This window comes from Lynx rufus, unplaced genomic scaffold (genome assembly GCF_022079265.1).
Source record: "Lynx rufus isolate CCGP_SWC_20201006 ecotype Redwood Valley unplaced genomic scaffold, mLynRuf1.p SCAF_8, whole genome shotgun sequence".
Taxonomy (NCBI): domain Eukaryota; kingdom Metazoa; phylum Chordata; class Mammalia; order Carnivora; family Felidae; genus Lynx; species Lynx rufus.
In genome coordinates, this window is record NW_025814896.1 from 58238194 (window position 1) to 58257108 (window position 18915).

Consider the following 18915-nt stretch of genomic DNA (forward strand, 5'->3'; position numbering starts at 1 on the left):
AATATGAATTATGAAAATTCTCAATCCAAAAAGCAGCAAAAAAGTGAAACAAAAATGAAAAGAATTTATAGGACAAAGAGAGAATAAAATATGATCCTAAATTAAACTCAAATGTATTAATAATCATATTAAAATATTTTAATGGTCTAAATACCCCAACCAAAAGGCAAAGATAGTTAGACTGGATAAAGAAAGAAGGACCCAACTATATGCTGCCTATTATACACACACTCTCACACATACACACACTTTAAGTATAAAGACACAAATACATTAAAAGTAAAAAAGAGAAAATATCTACCATAATAATAATCAAAGGAAAGTATGAATGATTATTATATTATCCAATTTTACAGTAAAGAACATTACCAGGATAAAAATGGCCACTTCATTACAATGAAGGAGTCATTTATCAAGAGGTACACAGTAATCCTAAATGTTTATTCACCTACTAACAGTGCTTCAAAATACATAAAGCAAAACCTGATAGAACTTCAAGGAGAAATAAAGAAACTCACAATTACGGTCAAAGATTTCAACACCATACTCACAATAATTGATAGAACAAGTAAAACAGCCATATAATGATAATGATATAAAAGATGTGAGCACTGTCAATGAATTTGGCATAATCAATTTTTTTAACTTGTTTTTAGTGTTTATTTTTGAGAGAGAGACTGACAGAGCATGAGTCAGGGAAGAGCAAAGAGAGAGAGGGAGACATAGAATCCGAAGCAGGCTTCAGGCTCCAAGCGGTCAGCACAAAACCCGACGCGAGGCTTGAACTCACAAACTGTGATATAACGACCTGAGTTGAATTCTGATGCTTAACCAACTGAGCCACTTAGGCACCCCTGGTGCAATCAATATTTCTAGATAATTCTACCCAACAGAGCAGAAGACACATTCTTTTTGAGTGCACACAAAAAAATTTATCATATTCTTGTTCATAATCTAATATTCAATAAATTCAAAAGGATTCAAATTAGACAAAGTATGTTCCCTGGTGACAACGGGACTAAACTAGAAATCAATAATAGAAAGAAATCTAGAAATTCCCCATATATTTGAAGGATGTAAACCCCTTCCAGATAACCCATGAGTTAAAAAGAAAGAAAAAGGGAAATAGAAAGTAATTTAACCTGAATAAGGAAAACAAAACATATCAAAACTTGTGGCATGCACTGGCAGCAGTACCTAGAGGAAAGAAGACAGCACTAAATGTCTACAGAAGAAAAAAGATCTCAGATTACTAACTTCAGTTTCCACTTAAGAAACTAGAAAAAATATATATACCCAAAAGATCTGAGAGAAAAACTGATGAAATAAAAAACAGAAAAATAATAAAGTCAAAGATACCAAAAACTAGTTCTTTCAGAAAATCCATCAAATTGATATATGTCTAGCCACTGATCAGGAAAAAAGAGGGTGACATCTCTTATTACAAATATTTTAAAGGGATAATAAGAAAATCTTATGAACAATCTTATACCAGTAAATTTAAGAATTTGAATAAAGTGAGCAAATTCCTTGACTATAAACTTCTCAGAAGAAAAAGATAACCCAAAGAGACTTGTAAATACTAAATAAAGTAAATCTGTACTCGAAAAACTTCCAAAGAGAAAACTTCAGGCCCACATGGCTTCACTAGGAGAAATAACACCGATTTTATATAGTCTTCCAGAAAATTGAAGAGTCAATAACACTTCTGGTTTACTTTGAGCTCGGCAGTATTCAAATGTCAAAAACAAAGACACGACCAAAAAAGAAGCCCACAAACCACTCCTCATTGTGAACATAGATGTAAACGGTTTTTAAAATATTTTAGCAAACTGAATCCTACAATGACATCAAAAAAGGATAATGCATTATAATGTACATAACATCAAAGGAATACAAAGTTGGATCCACCTCTTTTAAAAACTCTATGAAATTCCATATTTGAACACCTTTTAAAAGAAAAATTATATGATCATCTCAACAGTGCAGAAAAAGCACTTGACAAAATCCAACATCCATTCCTGATAAAGACTCTCAGCAAACTAGAAATGGAGGGGAACTTTCTGAACCTGATAAAAGACAGGTGTGAAAAACCTACAGCTAATCATATAGTAAGATTAGGAACAAAGCAAGGATGTCCACTGTAACCACTTCAATATTATACTGGAAGATCCAATTAGTACATTAAGGCAACAAAAAGAAATAAATGGCATCCAGATTGAAGGGGAAAGAAAAAGGTCTTTATTTGCAGACAACATGACCATCTGTGTAGACTATGCTATGAAATCTACAGAAGATCTGGAAGGATTAATAAATTGTAGGATATGAATATGCAAAATTAAATGTGTTTGTATACACAAGCAAAAAATAACCGAAAACTGAATTTTTAAAATATCACTTCTAATAGCGTCAAAAGATACGACTAAAGAATAAATCTGACAAAAGATGCTTCAGACCTATCCAATGAAAATTACAAAATGTTGCTAAAATAAAGTTCTAAATAAATGAAGAAATGTATAATCTGTTCATGGGTCAGAAGCATCAATTTTGTCAAGATGTCACTTCCCTCCAAATTGATTTATATTCAATTCCATTTCATTCCAAATATGAGCAGGATTTTTTTTTGTATAAATTGGCAAGCTGATTCTAAAATTCATACAGAATGAGTCAACAATTCTGATTTTTTAAAAATGTTTTAAGAAGTTACACTGCTTTATTTCAGCATTTATTATAAAGCCACAGGAATTAAGACAGTGCAGTATTGGTATACAGATAAATAGGTCACTGGAATAGAAGTCTCAGAAATAAGACTGGAAATTTTTTCCCATCAAAGGCTTCCAATAATCAAAACATTTATTTAAGGGCGCCTGGGTGGTTCAGTTAGCTAAGCATCCTGATTCTTGCTTGATCTCGGCTCAGATCATGATCTCAGGGTCATAGGATCAAGTTCTGCTTTAGACTCCATGCTGAGTGTGGAGCCAGCTTAAGATTCTCTTTCCCTCTCTCTCTCTCTCTCTCTCTCTGCCTTTCCCCCACTCCCTCTCTCTTAAAAAAAATACAAAAACAAAAAAAACCAAACACATTTATTTAATAACAACCCAGCTAAATCTCAGTGGAACAGAACAGTATGTGTCTTTGTAACTTAAAATACTGTCATCCCCTTTTCCCAGCTCCACTCTAGCCCTGAAAACAGAAGCCTGGAAAACACAACAGCTGTGAAAAACAGCAGGCTTTCAAGAGGAGACCAGAAAGTCCTATTCTTAGAGCACTGCCATGAATTTACCTGACTGGAAGCTCCTTGGAAAAGTCACAGAGTGGTGTTGTACCAAAAAATAAATAATCCAATTAAAAAATGGGCAGAAGACATGAATAGATATTTTTCCGAAGAAGACATACAGATGGTCAACAGACACGTGAAAAAAAATGCTCAACGTCATTCATCATCAGGGAAATGTAAATCAAAACTACAATGAGATGTCACCTCACACCTGTCAGGGTGGCTAAACTCAACAACACAAGAAACAACAGGTGTTGACGAGGATGTGGAGACAAAGGAACCCTCTTGCACTGTTGGCGGGAATGCAAAGTGGTGCAGCCACTCTGGAAAACAGTATGGAGGTTCCTCAAAAAGTTAAAAATAGAACTACCCTAAGATCTAGGAATTGCACTACTAGGTATTTACCCAAAGAATACAAAAATACGAATTCAAAGGAATATGGGCACCCCAACAGTGCAGACCCTGCTTGGGATTCTCTCCCTCTCTCTCTGACCCTTCCCTGCTCACACTCTCTGTCTCTCAAAGTAAATAACTAAACATTAGAAAAAAAAAACATAAAATTGAGATAAAAGTGGACAGGGGCGCCTGGGTGGCTCAGTCGGTTAAGCATCCGACTTCAGCTCAGGTCATGATCTCGCGGTCCGTGAGTTCGAGCCCCGCATCAGGCTCTGGGCTGATGGCTCAGAGCCTGGAGCCTGCTTCCGATTCTGTGTCTCCCTCTCTGTCTGCCCCTCCCCCGTTCATGCTCTGTCTCTCTCTGTCTCAAAAATAAATAAACGTTAAAAAAATTAAAAAAAAAAGAGATAAAAGTGGACAGGTTAGCATAGTACCCTGTGAGGACTTCTAAATATTTAGCTACTAGGAATGGCGGTAGCAAAAACAGTGTATGATAAAAAGAGTAAACTTTAAGAAGGTCTCAGCTAGACACCCTGTTCTGTTTATCTGGGATTTGCCCCACCACTCTACTGACATTGTTCTGATCTGTAAGTTTTAAGCTGACACATCAAATAAACAACTCTAAGATATCATCTTACTTAACTTATTTAAGTATCTGCATTTGACACCTATGATCCACTCATCCTTGAAACGCTTTCTTCACTTGGATCTCAGGACACTTGTCTGCTTCTCTTCTACTACATTTCAGGTCTGTCTTTCACTGAGTCTCTGATGAGTAGAAATTTGACCACCAACCTTGGAGATCTACAGTGTTGAGTCCTTGAAGGTCTAATCTTTTCCAACCACATTCAGGTGACCCCATCTCGTCTCATGGTTCTAGTACCAGCTGCTTTCTGAGGTCTCCAATTTTATATCCAGCCCAGAACTCTCCCCTGGGCTCTGGACTGCTTAGTCAACGTCACTATTTCCACACGGAATGGAGCTAAACTTAACATGTGTGGTCTGAACATGGATCTTCCCCTGCCCCATCAAGGGCAACTCCACCTTGCACTTGGCTCAGGCCAAAACCCTTAGAGTCAGCCATGATTCTCTTTCTCTCATACCCACATCCAATTTATCTTAAAATCCTGTTGGCTCTATCATCAAAATATACCCAAATTTTGAGTACTTCTCACTTCTCCTTGCCACCCTTGAACACGCTCCCATCAATCCTTGCCTAGATCACTGCAACAGCTCTTAAATGGTCTGTTTCTGCCTTTGCCTCCCCACGATCTATTCACCATGTAAGAACCAGAATGATCCTATTAAAATAGAAGTCAGATCATCTCTCTGGTTTTGAACACAGAACCCTGCAGTTTTCTATCTCACACAGAGTATAAGCCAAGATCCTTAGAAAGGTCTATGGGTTCTACACAAACAACCCTCCATCATCCTCCCCCCATTACCATTATCCACATGACCTCGGCCTTTATCACATCCCTCACCTTTCACTCTGCTCCAACCACACTGGTATTTTAGTTCCTAGAACATGCAAGTACTCCTGGCCTCAGGGCCTTGGCACATGCTGTCTGAAATGTTTCTCCACTCCCAACCTGATATCTATATAGCTCCTGCCTCCCCCCACTTCAGGTTTGACTCAAAGGTCAACTTCTCAGTGAGGCCTTTTCTGGCCACACTATCAAAATCTTTAACCTTCTGCCCACCCCAGTCTCCAAACTTTATATATCCTTTTCCTGATTTTTTTTCTATGTATGCTTCTTAGCATATGACATAATATATACTTACTTATCTAATGCATTGTTTCTCTTCCCTAGTGGAATGCAAACCCCATGCAGGCAGATATTTCTATTGGGGTTATTCACTGTGTCCCCAGCACCTAGAGCCTAGCACACAGTAAGGGCTAAATGCATTTGCAGTATGGTAAGAAGAGGAAAAAAGGAAAAAAAAAAAGAAGAAATCGAGAAAACAAAGAACTGTCTTATGATGGTTTTCAGTTCAGTTGTGGGTTCATAATGAATTTTGATACTTCTTGTGAATGAGAGCCAGGATTTCCCTTATCACACTCTTCAATCAGCAACAAAGTCGGAGAAGGCTTGGCCCTGACATTGGAGACCCGGACTTTAGCTCCTGCTCTGACACTAGCTACGTGAGCTTGGGCTTGTAAGCTCACTGTGCCCCAGTCTACTGTTCCATAAGTGAGAGAATGAGGAAGGAACATCCAGCACTACGGTTTTGCGGCCAGGAGGTCACAGATTCAATAGAACAGGAGAGAAAAAAATGACTCTGTCACAGAAGGTACTTCATGAATTCTAAATAATAGAGTTCCTCAGCAAACAGGAACACAAGGAAATGCTTACTTACCGGCTTCCAGAGAAGAAATCAGTACAGCTATGAAACAAAGCCTGAGTAACACTTTCATATTCTCCTGGAAAAGACAGAAATGGAAGAAAAACCAAAATAAAAATGTCACTATTCCAGAAAAATCTCTAAAACCACACATGCTAACTCCCACCTGCCTCCACCCTCCTCCCCAAGTCACACTGATGGGTTAGTGCCCTGCATCAATGTGATCATGCTTCTGGACAGAAGTGGGGACAAAGTCAAACAACTTAAGGTTAAGAAAGCATCCATCATCTGCCCCAACATTCATTTCCCACCTTGTTTCCCACTCAAATTTCCCCCCAAGGTAATCTATGCTATATCCAAAGTGACTAGGCCCTAAACCAGCTTGCTTCTACTTGTGTGGATTTGTTCCTCACCCAGAATGTATCCTATTGCTAGGACCCACTTGCAAAAGTCTTCCCATACTCCCAGGTCCAGCTGAAAGGTCACACCTTCATTTTATAAGGTAAGATACTAAATCGTTGGTACCAAATGGTATACCTAAGTAGAGATGCCCCAAAAAAGACTTTAAAAAAATAGTAACAACATATATAGAAAATAAATGGTTTTCGCTTCTCTGAAGCTATTTAAAATTTCTACAGTGAGCATGTATTTGTCTTGTCACAAAGGAAAAACAAAACAAAACAAAACAAAACAAAAAAAAGACTCCATAGGCCCTGGGTGATTTAGAAGACCACACCAACATAGCATCGGCCTCAACAGGTATCTGTCAACTATAGGGCTACATGTGGGATGCAACCACATCAGGTACTTGATTGATACTGGAAAGAAAACGTGCCCACTGCCTCATCAATAAAACAATGTCACTAAAATCATATCAATTGGATGTAAAAAGAAAAAAAAACAATTTTTCCTACTCTTCTAAACTTCTCAAACCCCAATGAAGTTAATTTTCAGGACAGCCTCATCTTCCTTCTGAATGTTCCTTGTAGGTGCTCCTGAACAGGGCATACAGTAAGTTCTAGTCTCACACCTCCAGTGAACTTCCGCACAAATCGAGGGCCCGTGAATACCTCAGACTCAGTAGGCCCCCACCCAAACTCATCTTCTCCCCACCTCAATGACAGGCACAGCACTGCCCTGCACAGGCCACACATACTCCCACCCAACAAGAGATCTAGGCCAATGACCTTGAATCTACCACTCCCCCCCCCCCCCCCAGAGCTGCTCTCTTAACCACCCTAACCATTATCAAGTGGCCCTGTTCACTCACACCCACTGCCGATGCCTCTAGCTCAGGCGATCACCAGCTCCTGCCCGGATCAATTATGGCAACAGACTTCTCATCGGTCTCTTTGCCTGTGGACATACTACTTCCCCCTCATCCAGAGAGCCCACAGACCCACAGTTACCAAATGATCTTTTCAAAAGACCTCCACTGGCCCCCCAGTGCACACAACAAAGTCCAAACTTCTTAGCAAGTGCATACAGGTTCTTTGTGCCAAGGCTCTGACTTTCTTTTTCAGACTCACTGCCCCGCCTCCTTGTCCCCCACTGCGGTCCATGGCCTGTTCTTCACCTCAGAGACTTTGCCTTCCCTAGTCCCTCCTCCCTTCACCTGGCTACCTCCCTCATCTATCAGGTCTCAACGCCATCACCATCATCCCTGACAGACCCCCAGGCCGGCTGGGCCTTCCTCCTCTGTGCTCATGCAGGTCATAGCCCCCTCCCGGCACATCTTACTGTGGTTATCCCAGGACAGGAAGCATCATGAGGGCAGGCACCATGACAAGCCCCTCACTGCCCCCACAGAATGCCACTACACTTGGAGCTCAAGCCCTTAATAAATTTGCATGGAACAATGAAAAAATTAACAAAAGAAATAGCTCTCCCCTCTAACCCAATTTTAGGGGCAATGTCCAGAGTAAACCATGCAATTTCACATTTTAACAACACCTGTCTGTTAATTTTTACAGGAGATGAAATCTGTCTATATTATCTGAGGCTACAAGTTAATTGCAAGCACAAAACATATTGTAACTAAGACATCACTAATTCAGACACTAATGACGTGCAATCATTTAAATATTACCTGAAAAATGTTCTATTTAAGAAGTGGTATTAAAACGCATTAAAAAATGTCACAACGTGCTTTTTCATAAATGCTGAGAGAAAAAAAAGAAAGACTTTCTCAGTATGATAGATGCTCCCATTTATAGTCTCCCCACTTTACCCCCAGCATGAAGACTATGATCCTTAAGCCTGGTTCAAGCCTTGAAACCTACCTCAGAGCAGTAAGACTGCATTCCTTAAATATCCTGTAATTCTGACATTTCATTCACGTAAACTGGCCTTCTCCCAAGTTAGCCGAGGTTAATCGCGCTATTATCACTATATACTGCCTTTAAACTATATTCAGATTATTAGCAGCCTGGCTTATTAGCTCTTTCTGTAGCTCTGTGGAAGTGTTTTAAGTCTCCCTGATAGAGAGGCAGAAAAATAAAGGTTTACATGATTTCCCAATGACCAGGTCCAGGCCAATCAACTACTCACGTTACTTTCTCTGAAACAATATAAAGGCACTAGGAACCAACTGAACAGTGCCAGCTATTACTCCATGCAGTTACAAGATCTGACTTGTGTGATTACTGAACAGGGAAGAAAAGAAAGATGCCCGGGTGAATTTTATGTATAGACTGTATCTCAGGATCTAATTCCAAATTACTCGTAGGGTTGTAGAGAATTACTTGGAGAGAGTTACATGATGACGCAGGGGTGTCCACCCCCGGGGCCCTAACTCAGCCTGGAGGAGGGCTCTTGGACGAGGTGTTACCTGAACCTCAGGAGGCGGTGGGGAGCCCGTGGAAGAGATCAGCCCCGTCCTGTATCAGAGTATAAACCAAAGGTGGGAAGTTGAGAGGCAAAGCTGGGGAGGCCCAAAGTGCCCAGAACACGGAGTCTCGCTGTGGAGATGACTGCAATTTGTAGGCGGCAAAAAAGAAAATCACTTAAGCCACAGGGTGGTGTGCGATCAGATTTTCATGTTTTATAGAAATCTTGGCACCCACGTGGAATACAAACCAGAGATAAGAGGGTTGGCGGGGAGAGCAGGCTGCTGTGAAAGGGAGTCCAGACGAGAGGGCATGGGGCGGTGAGCCAGCGGCAGTGATGGGGTGTATCTGAGACCCAGTCAGAGGCAAGCGAGAAGAAGGGTGACAGAGGGGGTCTGGGATGCACCAGCGCCTGTTCATTCAGGTGGAGACCAGCAATGGGCAGGCCGGAAAAGGGGGACAGGCTCCAGGACCCACAGACAACCCGAGGAGATGCCCAAAGGGTGTCACTCACAGCACGACTGGGCCTGGGTCTCCTGTGGCTAGCTAGCAGTGTGGCCTCCAACAGAGACCGAGAACCCGTGAGGGGTGAAAGCTGAGCGACATGGACACAAGGCCTGGAATGTGCCAGAACTGGAGGGCATACAGAGCACTGGGAGCCATCATCACACAGGTCGTAATCGTAGTGACAGGTAAGTGACCTGGTCACTGGGAAAGTGACTGAGCAGTGACCCTCAGAGCGGCCACAGACCCCTTCAGAAATCAGATAAAACCATGGAGCTGACCCAAAGGAAAATGTCCGGACAGCTGTCCAATATTCGGTATACAATGAGAGATATGCCCGGATCACCTGAAGCTGAGGCTGAAGACTGCAGCTGTCTGTGAGAAAAGGCCGGTGAGCCCCTCGCCCCTCGAGAGGTGTGAACTGGTGTGTGAGGTGCTCCTGCTTCTCAGGATGGAGTCAGCATCTTTAAGGGGTGAGTCTACCTGGGGAAGGAAGCACACACACCAGTGTAAGCTCGACTGAGGAGGCTTAGTCACCGACCGACCACTGCACAGATCTCAAGAGGTGTCCAAAAAACCCACAACAAGCTGGAAAAATGCGCCATACGTTTAAAGAGCAAGATGCCCCACGGTCCTCTGAGACGACGGTTTCAGAAGATCGAATCAGAGGCGTGAGAGATGCCAAGAGGTGAACAACCACCATCCCTTCTGGGAAAAAAAAACCACATACAACCTGGCTCTTTGCCAGCCTCAGGGATGCAGAAAAATGGAGCCACCTGTGGGGATCTCACCGCTTTCTGCACTTGGGGAAGAAAGCTCAGAGAAAGACCCAGATGCCAGGAAGAAATGAACAGGTCCCTTGTAAGAACAGGCACACTGGGAGTCCTTCCTTACATCAAGTGTATTGATACACCTGCATTCCAAATTACAGAATTTGAAACAAGTTCCAAAAAGCTGAGCTGTTATGTCCTGTAGACATTCCACAATCCTTTCCCTGGTTTTACGGTTTACTTTCAATATGTTGGAGTCTGACATTTTCTTCAGGTCTGTCATTTCCTTAGGCCTTGGAAATGCTGGTAAGACTGAGGCATAAGGCCTTTTAATGTCCAATCAATAAAATAGCCTAATGCAACACCAAACACGTTGCTTAGGTTAAATAGACTAACTACTGCCTGATTATTCACGTTAGATTTATGAGAAGATACAGCATAACGTGAAGGGGTCAGAGGCACAGTGGCTTGTCCACATGAATCACACAGAACACAAAATCAAAGACTCCCTGATCTTCCTGCCCCCTGTCCTAAGCACAGTGCCCTCTCGGTCTCCAGGAGTATGGCCCAGAAATGAGTGCAGCAGGGGGCAATTACCTGGGGAATGTCAGAGAAATTAATAGAGGTGGGGGGGGGGGCGGGGGGGCGGGGAGAGGATGGGCAAGAGGAATGAATCTACTTGGAAAGTCCAGGAAATCTTTTGCAGAATTGACTTCCCACCTCCCCTAAACCACTTCACTTTCCCTCTTCCTCTTTGCCCCAGAAAGTTGTTTAAAAGAACTTTTATATTCTGTCTCCACTTCCCATCCTCTGCTGTTTGGGTTATAGGGTCTTCTCCTTGCCCATCTGCAAGCACGCTGCCTTCCGCTTCCGCCACGCCTCTCCAGTGCTTCTCAGGGCTGTCACTTCGTTCTACTGCTCCCAGTCCACCTGCTTCTTCTGTGATGTCCAACCAGCTCTGAGCCGATTCTGACCTCAGGCCTTTCCCAGGGGCCCTGTAGAGGCCCCTGCCCTCAATGGCCAGGACCACAAGTCACATAGGGCACAGGGCACTGCATGCCTCAGACCTCTGGCTCTGGGACCCAGGGCTCGGGCAGCAGTGGTGGCTCGCCCCAGTTGCTGGCCTTCCCTACCTGGGCCGGGAGAGAAAGGTACAGAGAGGACCCTCTACCTCTCCCATGCTCCTGTGAGGAGGGGCCCATCCTACTCACCTTGCATGTGGTAAGAGCTCAGGAAGGAAGGGAGGGAGGGAGGGAGAGAGGAAGGGATTCACCCACCCACTATCTTCACATTAGACTACACGAAATCTGGCCTTGAAGCAAGGGGGAGAAAGGATAGAATATAGGTACTCAGTGTGACTCAGAGAAAAGAAATGCAAGGGAACCACCCTGGACAAGGAAGACTACCACTTCAGGGGTTACACAAAGGACGCACAGCCAGGAAGCCACGCAGGACGCTGGGGGGCAGCAGACGGAGCAGACCAGACACTGGGAGCGATTCCTGCCAGAAGGGATACCCGCCAAGTCACTCTCCCTTGTTCAGAGGCAACTGAGCAAAGCCTGCAGTGATTTTTGAAATTGGTTTATAAGTAAAATTCAAAATATTTTTAGAAAATATTGACAATAAAAACCGTCATGTATTTATTCCACTGTGTTATTTTTCAGATGCGTTTTCCACATAAAAAAAAAATGTCTAAGGAAGGGGAAAGGATTAATGCTCCCAATAAATTAACAAGCCCTAACACAATGCTCCCATCCTGCCCGCAGGTGCAGTGATGTCTGTGTTCCATAGGAAATTTCCCACCCTGCCTACCCTCCTCTCCATGGCAGCTTCCAGCTGGTGTGCAGAGACCCAGCCGTGCACTGAGGTGCTGATGCCCAACCAGGGTAGTCAGCCAGGGCCTGGCATGACAGGAGGCCTCGGCTGGTCAGCCCCCTGCCCCCAGCAACCTGGTCTATTCACTGCAGTGCCCCAGGGTGCGAAAACGGGAAACACAGCTTTCTATGACAATTACATGAAATGTATAGTTCCCCTTGCATTTTGGTGATTATAACATATTTGGAAACTGGAAACTGGTACATCACACCACGATCATGTGCCATATGAAAAATATGTATGAAGCTACTTGTTTATTGACGATAAAATAGAGGGACTCCTGGGTGGCTTGGTAGGCTGAGCATCTGACTCTTAGTTTTGTCTCAGGTCCGGATCCCAGGGTCAGGGGATTGAGCCTTGCATGGGGCTCCGAGCTGAGTGTGGAACCTGCTTAAGATTCTCTCTCTCCTCCTCCTCTGCCCTTCTCCCCTGCTTGCACATGTGTACTGTCTCTCTCTCCCTCTAAAATTAAAAGAAAAAAAAGATAAAATGGAAATGTGAATTTGAGGCATAAAGCAATGTCCTACCAGACCTAGAAGGACAAACTTCAATGTGAACTAAATTACAAAAGCAGAGATCAAGTACAAGAATTAACAATGAACATACAGGCCCCCAGCAGAAGCGTCCCACTTCACCACACAGTGCTGTCCTGTCAGTCTGCAAGGAACTCCATATCCAGCACTGACACAGGAAGGGTGACAGCTGGGGGACAGAGTGACTGTCACCAGAACCCAAGTGGTTTCCACGAGGCCCAAGGCCCCAGTGCAGAGGGAAGGGGCATTTATTCCTACTTTGTGGCCACACTGCATCTATTAACGCCTTCTTCTTCTGGAAGAATTTCCCACAACCTCGAGGAATTTCCTTCCTATTGCTGAGGAATCCCCCCATATTGTGAACCTGGCTTTCCAGCACAGAAGCCAGGCACAGGACAGAAGTGGCATGCACCAGACATCATGAAGAGGCAGGTGCTGTGTGGGCCCACTTCTGGGAGAGGGGCAGCGGAGGCACCAGGCTCTGAGAGCAGCGTCTGAGCCCAGGCTGTATTGCCCCACAAAGGACCTGTGGGGAGCAGACCCTGGGATGGTTCACGCTCTCCCTGCCTATGTTAACCTCCAAGAGGGATTCCCGGATTGCCCCCAGCTCGGTCACATATCATGAGGGGCCCTGCACGTGCACACAGGTAGACATTCCAATCCACATATCCAAGTTCACCCCCGCCATACAGCCTTGGCCACTCAGCAGACCAAGGAGGCATACCGGCAGCAGAGTCCATAGGGGAACGACCTAAGAAAGAGACCTGTTATACTCTGTCCAGGCTGTCTGGACAAGGCATTTAGGGGGGGGCCGGGTACCTGGGTCATGGCCATGCTGCTGTTCCATTACATGTTCCAAGTAGGCACATCCTTTTGGTTCTACAGACTCCTGGCCATGCTAAGGCACACAGCTGGCTGAGAAGCAGAGCAGAACCCTCCAAAGTACAGGACCTCTGTGGGACCACTTTTGCCTGCCTCTAAGGGAAGTTCCGCAGCAGCCAAACCTCCACAGAAACCCAGGAAGAGAGAGAAGACAGCAGCAGATGCCCCCTCCTTCCTCCAGGGACCTGAAGAGCCCCACATCTGAAATTTAAGTGGAAATCCTAACGGTACTTTCACATTTCCACCTCACATTTCCACTGTTCCACTGTTTCCACATTTCCACTGTTCACAATGAGTGCCTTACAAATACATATGCAGCATCATTTAATAAAACTTCTCATCCCAAACATTATTCAACGTGTGTATCTATGTATATTTGACCTAAGAGAAATATTCAGAGAATTAGGCTTCAACTAAGTGACTGTAACTAAGAAGCGACTGTGGATAGCCCCTGGAAGAAACAAGGACTAAATCAGGTTCTTCAGCTCAGGAATCACCACAACCTCCATGCTCTATTGAAAACCACTATGTTGTGGCACCTGGGTGGCTCAGTCAGTTGAGCGTCTGACTCATGACTGCCCAGGTCATATCTCACGGTTTGTGGGTTCGAGCCCCGCATCAGACTCTGTGCTGGCAGTGGGGAGCCTGCTTGGGACTCTGTCTCCCTCTCTATGCCCCTCCCCCACTCACTATCTCTCAAAATAAATAAACATCAAAAAAAAAAAACCCATTGTGAACACATATGGGGAATGGAATATGGCATTAAAATCAAGTCCATAATTTTGACCTTTACCTGTTACAAGGATTCAAACAGCAATTAAACAGGCTCCAATAATGTTAGGACCCAAAACGTTGGGTTTAAAGACAAGGCATAAAGAAACTTGCTCATAAAGCCATAGAACCACAAAACTGTGGAAAATACTTTAGAATTCTGGACTTACACAAATCCCTCTTTCATAACCTAGAATCTGCAAATCCCCAAGGAGAAGCTGTAGACAGCCAGGAAACTTGGAGTCTAACTTCCTAGGGTACTGATTTTACTCAAGGATTCTCTGGGCAGAGTTATGTTTCTATTAGAGAAAACATGGCTATATTATGAAATGGAAAGAAAGATCTCCAAAAGGTAACGCATGAGTCATCAAAGAAGCCCTGAAGGTGAATCACTTTGGAGTGCTAGGTTGAGCATTTACTCCTTTGGTGGTAAAATCTGAGAGGCATTGCCCTACATAAATACCCGTGGTCATCTCTGTTCGGCCCCAGTCATGAGAAAGGGAACAATGAGGGCCGCACAAAGTCACACGCGTGGGGCCAGACTGTCAGAGCAACCTAACCCTAACACTGAGATACCTCCCCAGGAAGGTTCCATGCCCGAGACAGGGAAGGAGAACAAGGATGTGAACACAAAGGGGGTCACCACAGTGTGATACGATGATTTCCATTCTGCAGAGAGGAGAACCATGTACCCCACCACACACAGAGCTCCTAAAACCCAACTGTGTGTTCAGCATGGCTATCACTGATTTTCCCCCAGAGAAAAAGTTATGTAAAACTATGAGCTAACAAAACCACTCCCACAACAGAGGCCACAGAAACACGCATCATCTCAGAAAGTCTGAGAAACACTGAAACTTGGGCGACCTTCCTTTCAGATGATCCAAAAGCCCGGCTCACAGCAGATTCATCCGGCGTATTTGCCCACACGAATGAGACAAGGAAAGTTTTTTAATCACCAAAGGTTATCACGCACAGGGATATGGAGATAAAGTAAACACAGTCACAGAGGTTTTAGATGTTGCTGTATAGTCTAAGTTGTTCCGCTATTACAAGGCACAAAGCCACCGGATTGGTGGTTTCGTGTGGGTTTCAGGGACAACGGGGAAAATAAAGCAGAAGGACGGGACTGCCATCACTAGAGGGCTACAAACAGGAATCGGCCAGACCTATCTCTTGGTCGGACTTGAATTTTAACACAGTCCAATTTCTCCCCAGTGAACCCTCTAGGGCTCCTGGACCACAGCAACCAGACCCAGTGACAGGAAGGGCTCTGCTCTCCTGTCCCTTGTCCCCTTTCAAATGCTCTGCCTGGCCCTGTCAGCCCTCCAGCACAGCTCCAATGCAGTGCTTGCTACGGGCCTGATACTGAGTCTGGCCTCACACGGCTTGCCCTTAAGCACTGCCTTCCAGTTGTGAGAACGGTTCTGTTGCTCTAAGTGGCAGCTACAGGTAGCCTCAGGGGACTAGACGTTCTCCATATGAATTTTTCTTTGTTTTCACTCCTGTGGTTTTTTTACCGAGATGAAATACGCATACAGTGAAACACACAGTAAATCTTAAGTGTATAATTCCATTAACTACGACAACTGTATACACCAGAATACCCCATCAAGATACAGACCGTCTCCATCCTCCCCTAAAGTTCTTTTGTGTCCCTTACTAGCCACCCCTCACTGCACAGATTCCACGTTCTGATTTCTATCATCACCAATATGACCTTTTAACAGTTAACTTTGGATGGCTGGCTTGCACCCAATCAGTGCCCTGCTATGTTAGGGCGTACAGGGGCATGAAGGCTTCAGTCACTCACTACCAAGTGATGCAAGGGAAGCACTAGTTCTCAAAGAGGCTGGTGTGGCTGCTAAGGTAGCACTTTTGAAAGTGTGGAGAAGGGGACACCTTGGGTGATCACAACGAAGCATTTAGTGGTAGAGGCCCTTCCAGAACAACTCGAGGCAGTTCCAGAAAGTAAAGATGGACTCTTGTCCTGCATGACTTCCAAGCATCTCATGTCATTTATCATCTGGGGAGGCTAGTGCCTAATTCCGTCCTACACTTATATATTGTTGGCACGCTTTTCGTACATACTAAATTTTCCAGGAATGCAAATATGGTGAAAACAGAGAGGACTGGCTTTGACAACCACTTAGACCTTGAGCAAGAGTCACTCATCATTCAGATGATGATCCCCCACCAGGATGTCTCTGATCTGGACCAAACTTGGAGTTGTCCTCTGTGATGCTACAGTCCAGCCTACATAACCCATTTGGCAGCCTCATCGGGTTCTAGTTTGGTTCTGCCCAAGCATCCATCCACACAGTGATCCTTTACATCTAGCTATTATAGTGACTATTTGGAAATTACATCGTCGGTAAGTTTTATTATATTATTTCAGAATTGCAAATATTTGCATTAGTAAGGGGTAAGTGATGAATCACAGGAATCTACTCCCAAAGCCAAGAGCACACTGCATACACTGTATGTTAGCTAACTTGACAATAAACTATATATTTAAAAAGAGGGGTAAGGGGTTCTGAATGAGCCAAGAAGCACTGCTCTAAGTGACAGGATTTAACTCTGGATTGAACTCAGGGGCAGGAGTCATGGGCTGTATTTGCTGGTGGCCTTCAGTGCTCTGGTTTGCCAGGCCACACGTGCAGAGCTCACGATGCATAGGCCACCTCCCCCACCTCCTACTAGCACCCTAAGTCCAGCTGAAACTCGACTACCAAACCGCACTGTCGATGGGGAATCGTTTCAAGAGACCGCCTAAAAGTTGCTCTTTGTACCTCTTCAACGGGGACCCTGGGGCGGGGGGGAAGGTCCCACTTTTCTCTGTTACCAGGCATCCTTTTACTTCTCCTAAGCACTTCATTTACAGCTTGAAGACACAGACAATTGTGTCCCACCAGGTTTCCTCTCTCCCACTGCCTGCAGGAAGGTACACTGGGGTTGTCAACCTTGGTCACACGTTTAGAACTCCCTGGGGGCTTTAAAAACACCAGTGCTTGGGTGCACCCCCAGAGATGCTGGTTTGTTTGCTCTGGAGTCCTGGCATTTCTCGTCAGAGTACCTCAGGCAATGCTAAGTAAGGTACAGGCAAGGCCGGGGCACCCAGCTTACCTCCAGATTTATAGCCCCGCTTGGCAACTTTGCAAATAGATAGTTCACGAAGGTTTACGTTTGACACTTTTCTAGACTCACTGCAGGCTCCACTTCCTCTCCGCTCTTGTTTTTCTTTCATCCTATTTTTAATTTATGGCATCTTGTAAGTCCTTTCTGGAACAGGTAGGAATGGGGAAAGCCTCCATCACCCTGCCACGTGTATTAAAAGCGCAGAGTTCAGGCGTTCAAACCTTCAGGAACCCCAGCCCCTTTCAACACTTGGTGAGCTCACTCTGGTTCCAGGGCGCCCCCACAGGCTCCCCAGTGCTGAGCATGGCCAGGAGGCTGCAGCAGCATTTCCTGGGGTCACAGCCGGCAAGGGCAGGGTGGAAGGAGCAGGCGAACAAAGCTGCTGACAGCACAGATCCTGTAAGCCGGCCGACAAACTCGAAACCTCAAAGGAAAACACAAACCCAAATACAAACGGCAGCAGATGGAGAACATCATGAGGCTGGGCCATGGCCAGTGAGTCTCAGTGCCTTCTGATGACAGCTGTCCTTCAAAGTGGCAAGTTCACGGTGAGTCCGTCATGTAGCATAATCTCTGTACTTCCCTCCTCCCTACGCTGGGGTAGTTGCAACTGTCCGGCTTTGCCACTTTGATTAATAAAACACTCTGTTTACAACATCATCTCTTCCTGCTTCCAGGAGGACACCCATCTCCCACTGGTGCATCCCAGCCACACGGTTTCCATTTTCCATGATCCAAGGGCACGGCCAAGCCCTAGAGTATATCTCAGCATCCTTGGGAACCACCCATATAAGTTGTATCTGTATCCATTACCTTCTTGCCCTCTCCAGTGGAGACACTGAACGGTGTCCTGCCTGTGGGTGGCCAGCGTGCCCACTCTCCATTCAAAGAGGCAAAGTTCAAAGAACCCCCTTAGGCAGAGAGACTGCAGTTGCCCTGTGACTTCACCAAGAGGACTCACATCCATTAGAGGGCAGAGATTTTCATCTATCCCATTCACTGCTCTGTCCTCAGTACTCGGAACAGTGTCTGGCACAAAGTAGGTATTCAATAAACATTTGTTAAATAAATAAGTGAATCTAATATTAAGTAGTATTTCACCAACAGTAAAAGAATTACTGACAAGATGCTATTTTAAAAAGCCATAAAGAAAGCCTTTCCGCATTATACCACACAGGGCTGAGTAGAGCCTGTTTAAAAAGGAGGGTTTAGGGGCACCTGGGTGGCTCAGTCGTTTAAGTGTCTGACTTGATTTCAGTTCAGGTCATGATCTCATGGTTTGTGAGTTCGAGCCCCCCCTCCGGCACTGACGGCTCAGAGGCTGCTTGGGATTCTCTCTGCCTCTCTCTCTCTCTCTTTCTCTCTCTCTCTCAAAACAAATAAATAAACTTAAGAAAAAAGAAAGAAAGAAAAAGGAGAATTTAGTTCTGCCCTGCCAAGATCATGTGAAAATTCAGGTCAAACATCCTTTCTGGAACTACATGGAGGCCACCCAAATGTAGACAGGGCCAAGTGATGCTCCACATGCCACAAAGTGGCAGCTCGCCAAATAAGACTAAAAATACATAAAGGGTTCCACGTCCCTTCTCGCATCA

General features: G+C 44.7%; 1 protein-coding gene across 6 annotated transcripts in view; it reads right to left on the reverse strand.

Annotated features, from left to right (window-relative positions):
• IL1R1 (interleukin 1 receptor type 1) overlaps positions 1 to 18915 on the reverse strand; it is a 129666-nt gene that overhangs the window by 20909 nt on the left and 89842 nt on the right. For 5 of the 6 annotated variants that reach the window (XM_047067526.1, XM_047067525.1, XM_047067527.1 and 2 more), the window contains 2 exons: positions 9698 to 9834; positions 6035 to 6098 (listed from right to left, as the gene is read on the reverse strand). In XM_047067526.1, coding sequence (XP_046923482.1) covers positions 6035 to 6092 — 58 coding nt within the window. In that variant the 5' untranslated portion in view covers positions 6093 to 6098; positions 9698 to 9834. The remainder of the gene's footprint in view (positions 1 to 6034; positions 6099 to 9697; positions 9835 to 18915) is intronic. The other variant, XM_047067528.1, reaches the window with a different exon arrangement.